Source organism: Mus pahari, chromosome 19, assembly GCF_900095145.1.
Source record: "Mus pahari chromosome 19, PAHARI_EIJ_v1.1, whole genome shotgun sequence".
In the NCBI taxonomy this organism is placed as follows: Eukaryota; Metazoa; Chordata; class Mammalia; order Rodentia; family Muridae; genus Mus; species Mus pahari.
This window is the reverse complement of record NC_034608.1, coordinates 52,885,923-52,903,396: the sequence shown is the minus strand read 5'-3', so window position 1 is coordinate 52,903,396 and position 17,474 is coordinate 52,885,923. Positions and strand designations below refer to the sequence as shown.

At 44.0% G+C, this 17,474-nt stretch overlaps 1 protein-coding gene and 1 pseudogene across 2 annotated transcripts in view; one reads left to right on the top strand and one right to left on the bottom strand.

Annotated features, from left to right (window-relative positions):
- The window catches only part of LOC115062580 (low-density lipoprotein receptor-related protein 1B-like), a 51,119-nt gene that overhangs the window by 8,906 nt on the left and 24,739 nt on the right, over positions 1–17,474 (bottom strand). For both annotated transcript variants that reach the window (XM_029531671.1, XM_029531672.1), the window contains exons 14-26: positions 16,799–17,110; positions 14,718–14,930; positions 12,787–12,969; positions 12,050–12,265; positions 9,089–9,327; positions 5,902–6,031; positions 5,527–5,711; positions 4,584–4,770; positions 3,518–3,736; positions 2,946–3,129; positions 1,566–1,767; positions 1,313–1,477; positions 778–978 (exon numbers count right to left, since the gene is read on the bottom strand). In XM_029531671.1, the coding sequence (XP_029387531.1) occupies positions 778–978; positions 1,313–1,477; positions 1,566–1,767; positions 2,946–3,129; positions 3,518–3,736; positions 4,584–4,770; positions 5,527–5,711; positions 5,902–6,031; positions 9,089–9,327; positions 12,050–12,265; positions 12,787–12,969; positions 14,718–14,930; positions 16,799–17,110 (2,636 nt within the window). The remainder of the gene's footprint in view (positions 1–777; positions 979–1,312; positions 1,478–1,565; positions 1,768–2,945; positions 3,130–3,517; positions 3,737–4,583; positions 4,771–5,526; positions 5,712–5,901; positions 6,032–9,088; positions 9,328–12,049; positions 12,266–12,786; positions 12,970–14,717; positions 14,931–16,798; positions 17,111–17,474) is intronic.
- On the top strand, positions 6,921–7,761 carry LOC110336242 (annotated as a pseudogene).

Sequence of the window (17,474 nt, the reverse complement as noted above, 5' to 3'; positions counted from 1 at the left end):
CTACCTACTGGCTTGCTCAGTCTGTTTTCTTATAAAACCCAAGACCACCAGCCCAGGGATGATACTACCCCCCCCCAGAGGGCTGGGCCCGCCCCATCAATCACTAAGAAAATGCCCTACAGCTGGAACTTACAAGCATCTCCTCAGATAACTCTAGCTTGTGTCAAGCTGACTTAAAGCTAGCTATCGTTATCATGCATTTTGATGACATGATCCCTGTTAAAGGTCTCTCTTTAAACAATACTCATTAATTAATATCTCACTGGCATTGTTTTACAATGCCAAGAATTGGTAAGTCCTCTGGGTGGGGACTTGCGTGACTGTACTTTTAGCATCTGTTAATTGAAGACACGATCCCTCACAAAATGAGCTTTCGCCCCAGGATAGAATGCAGGTTGCCACTTGAATTGAAACTAACCTGAATCCTCATAAATCCTCGGGTAACTAAACAAGAGGCAAACACATTCTCTACTTCCTAACCTCACCATATCTGGTGTGCTAAGTATGTTTAAAGGAATTTAAGAGCATATCATTTTCATTTAAGCATTGCAAAAACAAAAACAAAAAAACCTGATTTTGGTCAGCATAGCCCTTCTCATATCGAAATATTTTGTGTCACAAGAACACCCAATGTATAGTGAATACTAAACCATAAGTTGTGTTTTAAGAATTTCCCAAGGGAAGGGCCTTCACTATTTACAACTGGATGTGGAGAAGTCTAACACTCAGAAAGAGGACACAAACCAAGCTTAGGCATGGAAAGCTCTAGAACAGTACCTGGGTAAGAACAGTAGGCAATACCAGGAACACAAACCCAGACTCCTGGAGGGAGACACAGGTGAGTCCATCATCTGCCAGCAGGAGGCCGACCGGACAACGACAACTTCCCTTGGCTCGTGGGCTCAGAAGGCACAAGTGGGAACATCCTATGTCCAGACAAGGACTAGAAGACCTGGGCTGGAGGACCTCATGCATTATCTGAAAGACAAGAGCTGGATGCTGCTAAGTGCTAAATCCTTTCAAACAAAAAGTCAATCAATTCTTCTCTTGTCTCCTTCCTTCCCTCTTTCCCTCCTCCCTGCCCCCACCTTCCATCTTCCTTCCTTTCTCTCTTTTTCTGTGTGCCCCGTTGAACACAGGGCCTCATGCCTGCTTAACATGTACAACTATTCCTTGGAGCTACAGCCTCAGCCCCCCCGAATGCTCTTCATTGCTGTAGACGGTGTCTGTAAACCTGGTGATTTGGGGTAGCTCGTACACATAGCCTTTTCCAAGAGGACTAGGGAGATGTTTTAAAGGGTACGCCACATACCTTGAGTCCAAAGGGCTGTCCAGAACGCTTGATGACGACAGCCCTGTCCTTGCCTGTCATCTTCCCCACATGCTGTATTGTTCTTGTCTGAAGGTCAGACCAGAAGACTTTATCTTCGAACACAGCTACTGAAAAGGGGCTCTTGATTTGTGTTAGCTGCATCATCTACAATGGTGAAGGTGAGCTTTCTGGGGTGAGCTTTACACAAGACCCATGATATTTCAACCAATCCGAATGTCAAAAGGACACTTACACTAATGCCACTGCCATCTAGGTTGACAGAGCCAATGCAGTGAAATTTCTCATCAGACCAGAATATCTTCCAACTTAACTGGTCAAGGGCTATGCTAGTTGGGCGGCCAAGGCCTTGACTGACAAGGATCTTTCTGCTGCCACCGTCCATGGCAGCTTGCTCGATTCGAGGTTCCTCTCCAATTTCAGACCAGTACATCAATCTGTGTGGATAAAAGCCAGCTTTAAGGTAGGACACCACCTTGGAGAACATATCTATCAATGAACTTCTTAAAACATTGACTTTCAGAGATTAAAAAGATTCCAAATGTGTCAAAAAAAAAATAGTAGCTTAGAGTTCAATGTCATCATAGGAAAAATTACTGAGCTATGGATCAATCAATGTTTCCTCAACTTTTCAAATTAGTTCAGTTTCTTATGTATAGTTGTGAAATATTAAAAGGAAAATTTCTTGAAAGTTTATGATGATTGCTTAATTGTCATTAATTACCACTAGAATCTTGAGAGTACAATAGTCCATAGCCTGGAAGGTATTCATCGAACTCACCAGTCTTTCCTTAACTAGAGGTTAGGTTAAAAAGCAAGCAAGCAAGCAAGAAAAAGAAAGAGAAAGAGAAAAATATAGAAATAGTAAGAAAAAATAGAAAAAAGGAAAAATTAAAAATAGCTTTTAAAATTGTCATGGGTGGATGTGTAGATGAAACCTCCTTATTGCCTATGGAAGATAAATGCACTAGAAACTACTGTTAGTTTCCTGGAGCAAGCCATTCTGACAATTTCTGAGATGCATGAAAAGGTAAGAAAGGATATCAAATGTGGGTTACCACTGGACCTTAGATTTCCTGTACCTTTTTCCTATATTTGTTATTTACATAGTCCTAGTGTCCGAATGGGAATGCTAACTTAACTTGTGTGCCTTTGGACTGGAGGTTGGGTCAATGGGAAATTTTCTTGCCTTGAAGTTTGACAATGTGGGTTCAATTCTTGGAAACAAAAATGCTGGGAAGGAAGAACCAGCTGCTATTCTGTGACTTCCACACATGCACCATGGCACTGGAACATGTGGAATCATTCAAGCTTAACTCAAGTCTGGATGATCATAAATTAAATATCCTTACTTCTCTCCTTATCTGCCATTTAAAAATCATAAGCGTATTCCAGGAGTTCATTGTTTGCTTTAGATGCCAATAGTTGACCACAATGTAAATTGCACTTCGAACTTTTCCCAAAGTTTGGATTGATGCCAATCAGCATTAGATCTAAAACCAGACATGTTTTCAATTCACTCATTCCGGATTGAGCTAACACAAGCATCAAAGTAGAACTCAGGAGGAATAACGAGCTTGAGATTCTTAACCTGGTGTTTTGACACCCAACTCACCCATTTAAGGGATCCAAAGCCAAAGACTGGGGCTGAATCAGGTCATCATCCAACACAACTGTATATTCAGAGTGTCCTCTCCCCATAGCAGTTAACTGAATTGCCAAAATCTGGCCAGCTCTCCCATCAGTCCAGTAGAGATTTCTTCCAATCCAGTCAACCCCTATACAGTCTGGCTTTATCCCTAAAGAGACCATTCAATAGGTATGCTTATGCTAAACCATAACTTCAGTAGGCTTAAGTCAAAAGTCTCTAGGCTCATATGTCATATTCATTCATTTTCCAACTATGTGCATATGCGACACAGAAAACTATTAATATGTCCCAAAATACTATTGTAGAGGAAGTTCATCATTAAAGCAATGGTCGCTGGCTCACAGCTTGGTAGAACCCACGTCCACCAAGATGACAATGGGTATATCTTTCTATTTCATACTAACCAGCAAGCCTTGGTCTCTTTCAATCAAAGAGATAGAACCCAGTCCACGTCTACATTAGTTGCCCCTCATCATATTGTTTGTGCTCTGTGTTACGTTGTGTGGATTTAATAAGAGCTTTCCAGAGGTGCATACCTTGCACCACTATCCCGTCCTTCTTCGTGGTCATACTTGTCCACCTTATACTTTCTGCATTGGGATCTGCCCAGAAGATTTTCTGATCCACTAAGTCATAGTCCACAGAGTAAATAACCAGGTTCTTGTCTGCAGTTGTCAGGATATCTTCTTTGAAGCTTCTCAGTCCAGAAAGGAATAGGTTAAACTCAATTGACACAAGCAGGATGGGCTCAGCACCTGCCCAAAAGAAATGGCTTTCAACATGACCATAAAGGAGTTTATACAGTGAAGATCAGTCCAGGCTAAACGGAAGCATATGACACAGAGTGGGGCTTTTGGCTTATTGTTGCCAAGGCTGGGTGGCCAAGCAGTTCTCATGGAAGAAATGTTTTTGAAGAATGGTTACAGTAATAACCATATTTTAAAAGTATATAGAATACAACAATTATTAGCTTAAATAAACAGTAATATCTTTTTTTATCTTCTTATTTAGTAGTAAATTGTGAGTTTCATTGTGACACTGTATAAGACACATCAGTATACCTTCCTCACATCCACTCTCTCCCTCCAATACCGTTCCCCACAATGTTGGTTCACTTGCTTTCTTCAAGTAGTTCCAGTTCCATTTTCATGTCACACCAGCACATGCACACATTCCACAGATAAGAGAAAATATGTGACATTTTATCTATCTCCTATAATCTCTTTTATTCTCCCCTCCCTTTCATCCTTTATCCCCACCCATAGTCCCCCCTTTAACTTCCATGCCATGCATCTATAGAAGACAAAACTGCAATATTTGTCTTCTTGAGTTTGGCTTATTTCACTTAACACAGTCTCCAGTTTCACTCATTTTCCGGCAAGTGATATAATTTCACTTTTCTTTATGGCTAGGTAAATCTCATTTACGTATACACACCACATTTTCTTTATCCACACATCTGTTGATAGACATTAGGCTGGTTGGGAGTGAAATATTGGGGCAGGAAAGAAATGTTTGATAAGTCATGTTGACCCACAGTCACAGTCAGAGATTCGAAGGTCACTATCCATGACTTAGAAGATAGTCCCAGCTCCAGGTTACCTGTTGCCTTACAAGTGTGGCCATCAGGGCCCAGCAAGTAGCCAGGGTGACAGGCACAGATGTATGAGCCCTCGGTATTGATACAGGTCTGACTGCAAGGCTGACGAGATGGCTGCTGGCACTCATTTACATCCCGACAGATTTGGCCATTGCTCTCCAACTCAAAGCCTGGGGCACAAACACATACCTAAAAGAGAAGCCATCAGCATATTCTGAAGACAGAACAGCATTGATAAAAGGGCTTTGATCTTCATATGAGATTCGCATGATGATATATTCCATGTTGACAACTAAAACAGCTTTGCTTTGAATAGTCCCTTCTCTGTCTCAACAACCTTGCTGTAACCCTTACATCCTTCTATCCAAGAGTAACAATGGCTAGGTTCAGCTCAGGACACCAGAACCTTTGCTGCATCCATAAGAGGAAAAGCACACAAAGCTAACTGAACTGGTCATCAGCCAGCGGAGAGCTGGTGTGACCAAATATCAGAACACGTTCTTTCACTCGACTATGAGAATCAAGTTTCCTGCATGCTGCTGAGTAATACTGTCTAACATAGCCAGTCCTCAACTTAAGAGCAGGGCAGTTTCCAAATATAGACATGGAAGAAAACTTCACACTGTCATTTTCTTGACCTGCCCACCTATTTGGATCTTAATGCCATGTGACATTTCTCCCACAGCTCACAGCAGAGATGGGATGAGGCACAGGCGTAATTTTCATGACAGAATAGGAGACACAAATATAGGGGAGAGGTTAAACAGGCCTCAGAAGGAGCTCAGAAGGCTCAGGTACCTGGATAGGCATTCAAGACAGTTCTACTATGTATCTATCTTTGAGATCAAGGTGCCATCGGGGACAACCTGAATGAGTGCACTACTGATTTTTCTCAGAGCACATATGTGGCTGATAAAGAACACACAGTAAGCTTTAGCCACTCACCGGCCCAGTTGGGGACTGGTAGCAAGAGTGGTAACATAGCCCAGGGCTGCACACTGATGAGGAACACTCCCCACCCTCATCTGCACCATCGGCACAGTCCTCTCGCCCGTCACACACCATGCTGAAGCTGAGGCAGGCACCAGTAGCACACTGGAACTCGGAGTCCTGGCACTTCTGCGGAGCACCTGTGGGGGAGGGGGATGGCTTTCTACCACAGTGTTACGATCATACCCCACCCAGCATCCTCCCTCCACAAGGCTCCTTCATATACAACCAAGACCTATCCAATGAGAGAAGAGGGCGGGCTCCAGGTTCTGCGGCATTTGCACGGAAGCCCTGGCCTTCTGCCTCGGTGAGGGTGCCTCCCACACTTACATCCAGCCTCGTCACTGCCATCTCTGCAGTCGCTCTGTCCATCACAGTGCCAGAAGTCAGGTACACACTGGTCTCCACTGCCACAAGCCCACTGCCTTGGGCCACATGAGATCACCTTGAGGCCACAGTCCTGAGGAGACAGTGACAGTCAGTGGCCTCCAATCCATCTAAGGAAGGAGTTTTCGGAGTTAGACAAGGCCCCCGGTTAGGAGACTATTCTCTACCTCAGTCTCTGTGAGGTTCCCCCGTGCCCTGTTGTGCCTAGAAGACCTTTCTTCATTGCCATGTACAAAAGTGTGAGGGAGGCACGCTGGCTTCCAATGCCTAGTATTCTATCTGGGTCCCTGAGTACTACCACGACCACAACTGCCACCCTACTGCGAGTGACATTTGGCTCAGCACTCTTGGCACCAGCTTGATTCTCTTGACCGGCTGAAGGTCCCTACATAGCCTTTCTTCTGCGACTTCCTGTGACTAGAGGTCAAGCAAACCCATGTGCATGGAAAATTCCATGTGAATGTGGGTACCACTCGCTGTGGACCACAGTGAGGTTATCGCGACACCATGAACATTCTAGCAGAGGGAGGTGAGCTAAGTTCAAGAAGTATAAGAAGATAGATAATGCCCCAGAGGAACTAGCTCAGTGCATTACCATAAATACATCTTATAAGGAGTTATATAGCCCCTATTGTCAACCACTGTGCCCACACAGACTGACCATCCGGGTGATGCAGTTATGTTAAGAATAAGGTCGGGCTGGAGAGATGGCTCAGTGGTTAAGAGCACCGACTGTTCTTCCGAAGGTCCTGAGTTCAAATCCCAGCAACCACATGGTGGCTCACAACCATCAGTAATGAGATCTGAAGTCCTCTTCTGGTGTATCTGAAGACAGCTACAGTGTACTTAGATATTATAATAATAAATAAATCTAAAAAAAAAAGCCAGAACCTTGTCTGGTTTAAAAAAAAAAAAAAAGAATAAGGTCACAGACCCTCCCCCCACACACACATGGCGACATCATGGCGGTGTCAGCTAATGACAGCTTTATGCCCCTGACTGGAGAGCACTTATTACTATGGGCTAATCAGATTGGGGTATATGTGAACAAGACAGACACTGTCCAGGACCGGGAGATAGTTAAACCAGTAGATTTAGGATCCAGGGGATGCTTGCTGAGTTTGACTATTAAGAATTGAAGATTCCAGTCATTATGGACTCTGTTCTCTACGCCCTGAGCATCATGATCCTGAAGTAGGTGTGAAGTCTGTGTAGAGGCTACCCTGTGAACACTTACATCCCAGTGCCTACTCCACACCTGGAAAACCTATTTCTGGTACCCATAGAATGATGTTGCTCTAGTCATGGGATGGTGGTGACAGGTACCACAGAGTGTGGCACGTTGAAGAAGAGAGACGCACGTGCGTTGATGGGATATAAGAACATTTGCTTTGAGGTGGTGAACATTGGGACACTCTACAAGAGCCTGGAGCAGGCTGAGATAGGGAGATATCCTGGGAGCTCTGGTCTGAGACTTGAGTCAGGAGGACCTGAGGCATGGCCATGGTCAACCTAGGAGCCAATCAGCCACACCAGAAGGCTGAGGCTCAGGTTTGTGTCCACATCAAGGAGAACAGTGGCTTCCACAAGCTCTTTGTGTCCTGTTTCACACCTCCCATCTTCTCTCTGTCTTGGGACATGGCCTTTGATGTCATCTTGCCTCCAGGGAAGGAACTTGCCATGCCTGGAGAGGACCTGAGTGAGGCTCAGCCTCACCTTCTGGTAGATCGTGATTTTAGAGGAAGTCAGCATTGTACCTTCAAGGATGGCAAAGAGACCGTGAGCACTGACCTTGTCACTTAGAGACCTGCCATGACTGAGGAGTGCCAACCTCAAATGGATCTGAGTCTGAACTCCTGCTCAGGTTTTTGAGCTTAGTAGGGCTGCCTTGGTCAGTATTCCCTCCTGTGGATGAAAACTGCATCCATGCTGTGTATAACTAAGGGTACCTCTGCTCACAAGGAATGGCCTGCCAAGTGAGATACACAAATACACTGTTTTGTGACCAGTCAGAAAATAAATAAAGTGTAAAGGAATGACCAATTGGGAAGTGTTCATTTCATCTTGGTAACAGAAGCAAAGGAATCTAATCTAGAAATAAACTTAGAACTCTTTCTTCCATAATGGATACATGCTCCAGTGAATTAAAACTGACAGTATGTTTTGCATCTACTCTGACTTGAGTATTTGGAGGGGAGTATTTATGCACCTGCTTATCCCCAAAGCCCTCAAACTAGTGGTTTTTCAACCTATGGGTCATGACCCCTTTGAGGGCTTAAATAACCCTTTCGCAGGAGTCACCTAAAACTCATCGGAAAACATAGATATTTATGTTAAGATTAATAATAGTAGCAAAATTAGTTATGAAGTAGCAACGGAAATAATTTTATGGTTGGGGATTACCACAACATGAGGGAATGTATTGAAGTTGTCACAGCGTTAGAAAGGCTGACAACTGCTGGTTTAGACACATTCCTAGCTGTTGACTACAAAGGCCACATGCAAGCCTCGAAGCATCTGGGAGGCACCGTGCACAGTTCTGAGCTCCAGGAACAATCAAAAGGAGCTGGGGACAAATCTGCCCATTTCCAGAGCTCAGCTTTCGATTGGCTACTCAAGCCACGGTGGTCACGTTCTAATTCTTGGAGCCCTCCTGCAACACAAATGCCTCTTGAAAGTTCTACAGTCTCCTGGGAGCACCCTTACGCAGCTATGGGTGACGTCTCTGCTTCTACATTTTCCTGAATTTCCCAACAGAAAGCACGGGTCCCTGTCGTGACCAAGAACCACAGTTAGCAAACTTGTTTATCAGTGGATTCAAAACTATTTTTTGAAGATCGAATCTTCCCCACGCACGCACAGATTGTTACTGCTTCTTGTTACCCCCAACAATTACCACATGACAACTATTTCCTCAACATAAACACTGCATTAGTTGATAGAAGTAACTTAGAGAACATTTAATGTATGAGAGATTATGGGTCCATTGCAAGCAACTACTATGCCATGCCCTAGGGAAGACTTGAGCATCCACAGGTTCTGGCATCCTGGGAAGATCCAAGGACCGACTCCCCTTGGCTACTCAAAGGCAATGGTACCTCTGTATATTTCTGAAGGAGAAGTATGCTACCTTCTCATCGGTTCCATCTTTGCAGTCCACATCATGGTCACATATCCACTCTGCCAACACACATTCTCCACTCTTCGGGCACTTCATCTCTCCTTCTGGGCACTGTAGGGACCAGGCGACAGGGCAGCCTTCCTCATCTGAATGGTCCAGGCAGTCTCGGTTCCCATCACAACGCAGAGAAGAAGATATGCATTGGCCATTCTCACATTGAAATTCAGAGGAGCTGCATTTTTCATGGACTGAGAAAGGTAACACTTTGGGTAAGGGCTCAGGCAACTCTGAGGCAACCCAGTGATAAGAGAATCACTTCAGGGACTCTCCTGAGTTCTGATATCACTGTGGGAACTAGGCTCATCAGGCAGTGAAAGAAAACTGGAGTTAAAGTTACTCTAAATAGGACTTGTTATTAATGTACTGCCGAAGTTCCATCTTGGTCCTAGAAAATATGGGCTGAGGGACAAGGATGGAAGAACCTACACACAGACCTGGCGTAGGCAGAGTGAAGGCCCTCCTCACCAAGCTTCATGCATCAACAATAAAAGAAATCCTCTCCCATTGTCCAAGATTTTTATAACTTATGTCATGTCTTTGAGCTCAATGCCTACAGACAGGTGTGTGATTGAGCCTCAGAGGGGAATGTAAATAGGTCTCAAAGGTGCGTTCCATCCAGAGTTCAAACTCCTTTGAGTTTCTCATCCCTCCCAATGGTTGCATGGTCCAACTGCCATCACAGCCCTGGCTACATGGTTCATTACACAACCAAACATGTCTGAGCCCCTTCCCACTTTAATCCCCACACTTTTCTTCTTGACAGCAGTCTCTCGTGGTGACATAGGTCTTTGAATCATGTCATTAGAAAGAGAAATCAAGACTCTGTGGCCCATAACATTAAAAGGAAAAGTAACAAGATCCCCAAGTGAGATGGCCCAACAGGTGAAAAGACCTGAGACCAAATATTAAACATTCAGGAAAGTAGATCGTTAGCTTGACGAAAAAGTAATTTTTCAAAATAGTCTACATTTCCCCTAATGGAAATATTCTTGTGATGGAAAGAGGAGAGTATGGTAGGACACTCAAGATGCCTCTAGCTCCAACGCTTTACCATCAAACTCCCATGGTAAGTACAGCACTGTGTGTGTGTTTGTGAGTGTGTGTGTGTGTGTTTGTGTGTGTATGTTTGTGTGTGTGTGTAGTGTGTGTATAGTGTATGCAGTGTGTATAGTGTGTTTGTGTATGTAGTATGTGTGTGTATGGGTGTGTATATGTATAGTGTGTATGTGTATAATGTATGTAGTGTGTGTAGTATGGGTGTGTGTGTAGTATGTGCTATGTGTATAATGTGTGTATAATGTGTGTAGTGTGTATAGTGTGCATATGTATTGTGAATGTGTATGCAGTATGTGTTATATGTGTGTAGAGTGTATGTGTATAGTGTTTGTGTATACGGGTATGTGTGTGTAGTGTGTGTGTATATGTATGTAGTATATAGAGTATGTATGTGTGTAGTATGTGTTTGTGTAGTATGTGTTATGTGTGTGTTTGTGTAGTGTGCTTATGGGTGTGTGTAGTATGTATGTATATGTGTGTAGTGTGTAGAGTATTATGAGTGTAGTGGTGTGTATAGTATGTGTAGTGTATGTTTATGTACTATGTGTGTTATACGTGTATGTAGTATGTGTTTGTGTGGTGTTTGTGTGGTGTGTATATATAGTGTGTGTGTATGTGTAGTGTGTGTGCATGTGTGTGTGCGTGTGTGTGCATGCATGTGTGTGTGTGCACGTGCATGTGTGTGTGCGTGTGTGTGTGCATGTGTGTGTGCATGTGTGTGTGTGTGTGCATGTGTGCATGTGTGTGTGTGTGTGTGTGTGTGTGTGTGTGTGTGTGTGTGTGTGTGTGTGTGTGTGTGTGTGTGTGTGTGCATGTGTATGTGTTTTCCCAGCTGGGATAAACAGGTGACACAAGGTTTTGTGTTAACTCTCACTCTCTTATCTGCCATCCTTGTTATGGTCTACTTAGAACTATAATTTTCACATTTTCATGCTCTTGGTGATTTTACTATTCCAGCAACTTCAAAGCAGTGAAAGTACTGTCGTGTGTCCCCAAAACAAGACAGTGCTGTGGCAGGCTGGTGGCATACACCTTTGATTCAGGCAGTTTGAAGGCAGAGCTCTGGGGATCCATGTGAGTGCAAGGCCATCTGGGTTTTGGAACATACTCCAGACCAGCCAGGGCTCCATCGTGAACTCTGTCACACGACAAAAAGTATTCACTTCCACCATCACCCTACAAAGGCTGTGGTGAGGCTTAGGACGCAAATGGTTATATTAGATGTGTACCCAGTGCTGCATAGTGAAAATCTGTCTCAAACACAAAAACAGACACCACACACACACACACACACACACACACACACACACACACACACAAAGGCTGTAGTGGGTCTTAGTAAGCAAATTATCCTATTATTTAGGATTGTTAATAAGTCAACAGTATAAAGGCATCTTTATTAATGTTACAAAACAGTGCTGTGAGGTATTTATTGGTGGGGTGATAAGGGTGCCATGATCAGAGCTTTGAAGTAACTAATTTATTTAATTATTTTGTCCTCAGGAACAATGGTTCAGTACCAGCTCAATGGAAATGTTTAGGAAATGTCTAAATAGAGAACTGTTGTAGAACATAATTTTCAAAAAGAAGATGAATCAACTATAAGACAGTTGGAAGGATTCCCGAAGGCCGGACGTCCTGGGTTAGTATGCAGGGTTGGCACATCTCTTTAGTCCAAGAGGCAGAGGCATGTGGACCTCTGTGAATTCCAGGTCAGCCAGGACTACACAGTGAAACTCAGAATCTCACACACACACACACACACACACACACACACACACACACACATGCACACACTCACACTAACACGCTTGCATGTATATACACGCATCTTGGGAGGCTCATGGAACTTACGGCATCCTTGTTCATCTCTTCTGTCCAAACAGTCAGGCTTCCCATCACATCTCCAACTCTTAGGGATACAGTGGGTCTTGTTGTCACAGCGCATGGAGCAGTCATCAGCGGGTCTCCAGCAGTCCAGCTCATCAGATCCGTCAGAGCAATGCTGAGCCCCGTCACAGTGATGTCTCTCCTCTATGCACCTACTTCCATCCAGACACTGGAAGACCCCTAAAATGGAAAAGGCCCAAGACTACATTGGTCAGGAAGAAGATTTTAAATGAGAAGAACTCTCCGTGTTCCGGAGTCTGGGGGTTCAACAGAGTGCATCCCACGTATCTGAGTTCTAATGTCTAGAAGATACACAAGGCAGCTTAATAATCTGCTCGGGTCAATTATGTTCTTAACCTGAACTAAGTCATTTAAATAATTGCTTTGACAACTTGCTAAGTGATTACCAACTCATAAGTGGTAATGTAGGTCACCCTATGGACCAGCCGATAAGAAGGCAAATATTGAAACACTTGGCAAATATTGAAACACATAGCAAATTTAAGGAAGCCAGCAGGCAACAAACACAGACAAATGGATGAAGGGTGTCCTTAGGGAATGGACATTACAACAGATAGTGACATGCAGACTTGTCCAGAGGAAGTTGGGGGGGGGGGGTCAGATTTAAAAACATACTCTGGGAATTCCTATCATGGGCCTGAAGATGACCCTGGCAAAAGGCCGACATCAGGATTACCAACCTGGTTGATGGCAGACCTGGAAGCAGTTTTTCTCATCCGAGCCATCCTGACAGTCAGCCTCACCGTTGCAGAGGGATTCCCTGGGGATGCATCCCTTCCCATCCTGGCAGGGGACAGAGGACCGGGCACAGAGAACAGGAGGAAGGGAAGGGGCAGTGGGCACTGGTTCCTTAATCCCAGGATCTAGAGCAAACAATATCACTTCAGCAAATCAATCCAGGAGGACCCAGCAGTAGGACACATTCCTACTGTCCGCTCCCTCAGAAAACCATGTCAACGCAGAGTATCCACATGGCTCTACCTTACAAGAACCAGTTAAAGCACCAGGTCTTAAGAATGCTTAGATAAGGGAGCTGCATGGACTCTCATCCACTGGCTTTGAATTTGGGCAAGTTCTTTCTCCTTCCTGCGCTATCTGATGCTCTTTTTGCATCCGAGAAATGAAAACCAAGTGTAACTGCGTGCCGAATCATGTTCTGTCAATCACAGACTGCACATCGGTGCTGCATAAGAACACCACAGAGTTGGAAATGTCTGGTCGCACAGTTGTTACAATCAGCCAGTATGAACAAAGCAACTGCTCTTACTTGGAGGAGTTATCCTATCAGTGTACATCTGGGGTCATGTGAGTACATTCTATAACAGAAACACAGCAATGATACCACATCGTATAATGTTTCTCAGGATGTGTCCCTACCATTATATAATGTACTATAGTCCTTCTGGTCCCCTGGCATAGGATGAGAGCCAGCTTAAGCTAGGCACTCACTTGTTGAGATGCATAAATTACACCGCCACAAGTTATATTGACCAGAGACTGTGTTAGCAATCAGAATAGGACTTAAGGCAGGAAGATTAACTCTATCTGTATAACCTCAAGAATAAATCCTCAAACCTGATGTTTTTTAACTCCTCAGATCAATATAAAGCAACCAGTGAGCCAAAAGTCCTATGTGTCATTGAGAAAAGGAGATGGATTGGATACAGAGAAGAAATGGATCCATCCCTCCTGTGTCCACGGTTCCCTGAGATACACAGCTGTTTCTACAGAGGAAGGTTCTGAAACCTGGTGTAGAAACCCATTTTTTTCTTCTTCACAACCTAAGACTGGATGTGTTTGGTCTTGTCAAAGGATTATGTGAAAAGATGATATATAAACCTGTTCACCCTGACCCAACTCCAACAAATGAAAGAATGCTACTTTCCCTGGAACATGGTGAACACTTCAGTCCGAAAACTTAAAATCCAAAAAAACCTTCAAAATATTAAACTTTCTGAGTCCAACATGAAGTCACAAAGGAAAACTCGATACCCGACTTCCCTTGTCACGTCTCACCTCAAAGGCAGGCACACTAAGACTGTTGCAGGAAATAAACTTCAGCTTGTATGCGTAAAGTATGTACGGATTATAACGAATTTCACACTTGAGTTTCATCCGTCGGAGATTTCACTATGCATCTCAAAAAGACTCCAAAGCCTAAAATAGAGGTCCAAAACTTGAAACACTCTTGGTCCTAAATATTTTGGGTAAAGGAGCCTTGGAGGTTCGTCACAGAAAAAGTCCCCTACACAATGTCACTGCTATGTGTCTCATGAAAGAATGGTTTAGGAAATCAGTTTAGGAACAGATTAGAACTAATTACGTTCATACCCAGACCGAGCCTTGAATACATTAACATGAAAGAGCTTTCCCCAAAGGGCTACAGTAGGTAGGACCTCTCTGAGAACTGTGAAGACTTACAGTCATTATAACTGGCTAATTCTCTTAGCAACTTTGAAATACGTGTTCAGTTCTTAAACTACCATAATATGAACAAGTTAGGGAAGGGAATGGCTGGGCTGAGGAGAAGATAGTGGCAATGTAAACAACGGGGTACCCAGGATTTTTACCCTAAAGAACGTGGAGGATGGTCCCACAAGGAAAGGCTCACCTAGCACTTCCTGGTTCTCCACCAAGATGATCATTTTCTTTATGTGTGGCTCCTTCAGGGTGGAGAAGGGCTCCAGTGTCTTCCTGTTCCACAGCACCAGAGCTGCCTTGTCTGCGGTCACCAGGTAAGGCGCATGGGCGACCATAACCACATCGGTCCAGGATGTGTTCAGTGAGCATGTTCGGTTTTTTAATAGACTAAGACTGTGCAACCCTAGGGGGAGAACCAAGGTTGGTCTGTGACCTAGAGCAAGGTGGGATGCATGGGCCCCATGTGATGGAGGTCCAAAGACCCAAAACTCCAAGGAAGTACATTTCCCTCTTGCAAGCATCACAGCATAGTTCTATAGGTTAAAATTAACTAATGAATGTCTTAAGCTCCTGGACAATGGCGATCTTAGTTCTGAAATGCAGGGGCAGCAGCTATGGGTTCACTGTCTCAATGTGTCTTGTGTTTGGTTAGTTTAGTTTAGTTTTGTTTTGTTTTGTCAACCTGACATGAGCCAGATTCATCTGGGAAAAGGGAACTTTAATTGAAAAAAAAAATCCCTCCATGAGATTGGCCCATAGGCAAGCCTGTGGGGGTATTTTCTTCATTAATGACTGATGGGGGAGGTCCCAGATCATTGTGGGTGGTACCGTCCCTGGGCAGGCGGTCCTAGGTTATTTAGGTGTGGAGAGCTTTTGGGGTCTGCTTGGCAGGAATCTAATATTGGTCAAGGACAAGGAAGTAAGTTCTGGCAGGAAACTGACAGCGGGGCATGACCAGGAAGTAAGCTCAGGTAAGAATCTAACTTTAGACTATACAAGGAAGTAAGTGCAGGCAGGAATATTAATCTGAGGGTGAAACAGAAGAAGTAGGCTTCAAGCAAGGTTTTGGCCTTGGGAGAGGAAGTGGTCTCAGGTATTTAGGGTCATTCTAACAAGCCCTTGGAAACAACTGTCACAAGAGTAATCAGGGGACTTCGCTTACTGTCTTGCTATTTCCTTATTGTACTGCTTGCCCTTAATACTTGCATGTAATTAAAGTGGTATAAAAGCGAATTGGGAATAATTAAACCTGCCTTCAGTTTCAGAATTGATTGGGGTCATGCTACAATGTTGTCTAATTGTCTTTTTTCTTTTTAATCCTCGCTCCTGCACTGGAGAACCTGTTGACAGACTGAGCGGACTTGGTCACTTAGGAAAACAAACTTAGAAAGCCAGGAGGAGCAAGCCAGTAAACAGCTCTCTTTCATGGCTTCTGATGTAGTCCCCTGCCCTCTGGGCTTCTGCCCTGGCTTCTCTTCCTTCATGATCGACCGTAAGTTGGAGGGCTAGGAAAACCTGTTCTTCCCCAAATTGCTTTTGGTCATGGTGTTTTATCACAGCACTAGAAAAGCATCGTGTCTAAACTCCATGGCTATCAGCATGTTACCACCAGGCCTCAAGGTAGCTGTAAGATAAGAAGATCAGAATCACTCCGCAGTTATGGCCCACACCTGATACCAACGTCTAACCACAACCCTGGCACCTCCTTTGCAAAGAAACTTTGCTCCTGTTGTTTCGAGCTGTGAAAGAGAAAACAAATTTAAAGCAAACTTTTGGAAAAGCAACCATGTGTCTCTTTTTGAAGCTCTTAAGTCTATTATTTCCGAAAGTGTTCCAAGTTTTTAAATTCCTAAACCAGAGGGTTAGGTAAGAGATGGGTTTGAAGTACCTTGCATTAACTGTCAAATTTCAAGTCAAAGTCTTTGTTTAAGCAGTGCTTAAAGTAGGACAGCCAGAAGAAAGGTTTGAACATTCTCTATACAAAGTAACAGTGCATGCTTGAGGTGACGAATACATTAAGTACTATAATTTGCTCGTTAGACATTATATACGGGTGTCAAAATATCATAATTCAACCCCCGCGTGTGTGCAACTATTTTGTGTCTGTCAAAAATTTAAAACAAAAATTTCCACCATGGCCCGAAACACAAAAATAAATTTAAAGTTAAAAGAAATGCTTAGAAAGAAGCCTGGTGCTAAAATGAAGAGTTGGCATGTGATTTCTGGTCACCCCCCTCCCCTGCACTGCACTGTATGTTGTACAGTACTTACCAAGGCCTTTCGTGGTCCAGAGGATGCTAGCAGACCCGAGGTCCAAAGCCATCCGAGTGTCTGCTGCCCAAGTGCCTCTCCAAACTTCCTGTCTGTTTTTGCCATCGAGGGTCATGCTCTGTAGGGACTTTCCACTCTCCACCCAGTACAGCACCCTTCTGGGCCAATCAAGGAGCAGCTGCAGAATAATGTTTCGAGTACTGTAGAGAGTGAATGACTCAGCGCCAGGCATTCTCGTCTTCTGAATAGTACCTCGGTTACACGGTACCCAGAATAGGTTCCCTGTGGGTATGTCCACATTTGCTGAACAGACTGTGGAAGGAACAGAGGCCACATTGGAAAAGGCTTCTAGGTATATTCACGTACTGGCTCTAATGCGTCATGGGGAGAAGGAGACTGGCCTCCTCAAGCAGACACTTCTTTGTATCATGAGCTTCATTTTTTAAAAAATTATTTTATTAGATATTTTCTTCATTTACATTTCAAATGCTATCCTGAATGTCCCCTATACCCTCCCCCCGCCCTGCTCCCTTGCCCACTCACTCCCACTTCTTGGTCCTGGCATTCTCCTGTACTGGGGCATATAAAGTTTGCAAGACCAAGGGGACTCTCTTCCCAATGATGGCTGAATACGCCATCTTCTACTACATATGCAGCTAAAGACACGAGTTCTGGG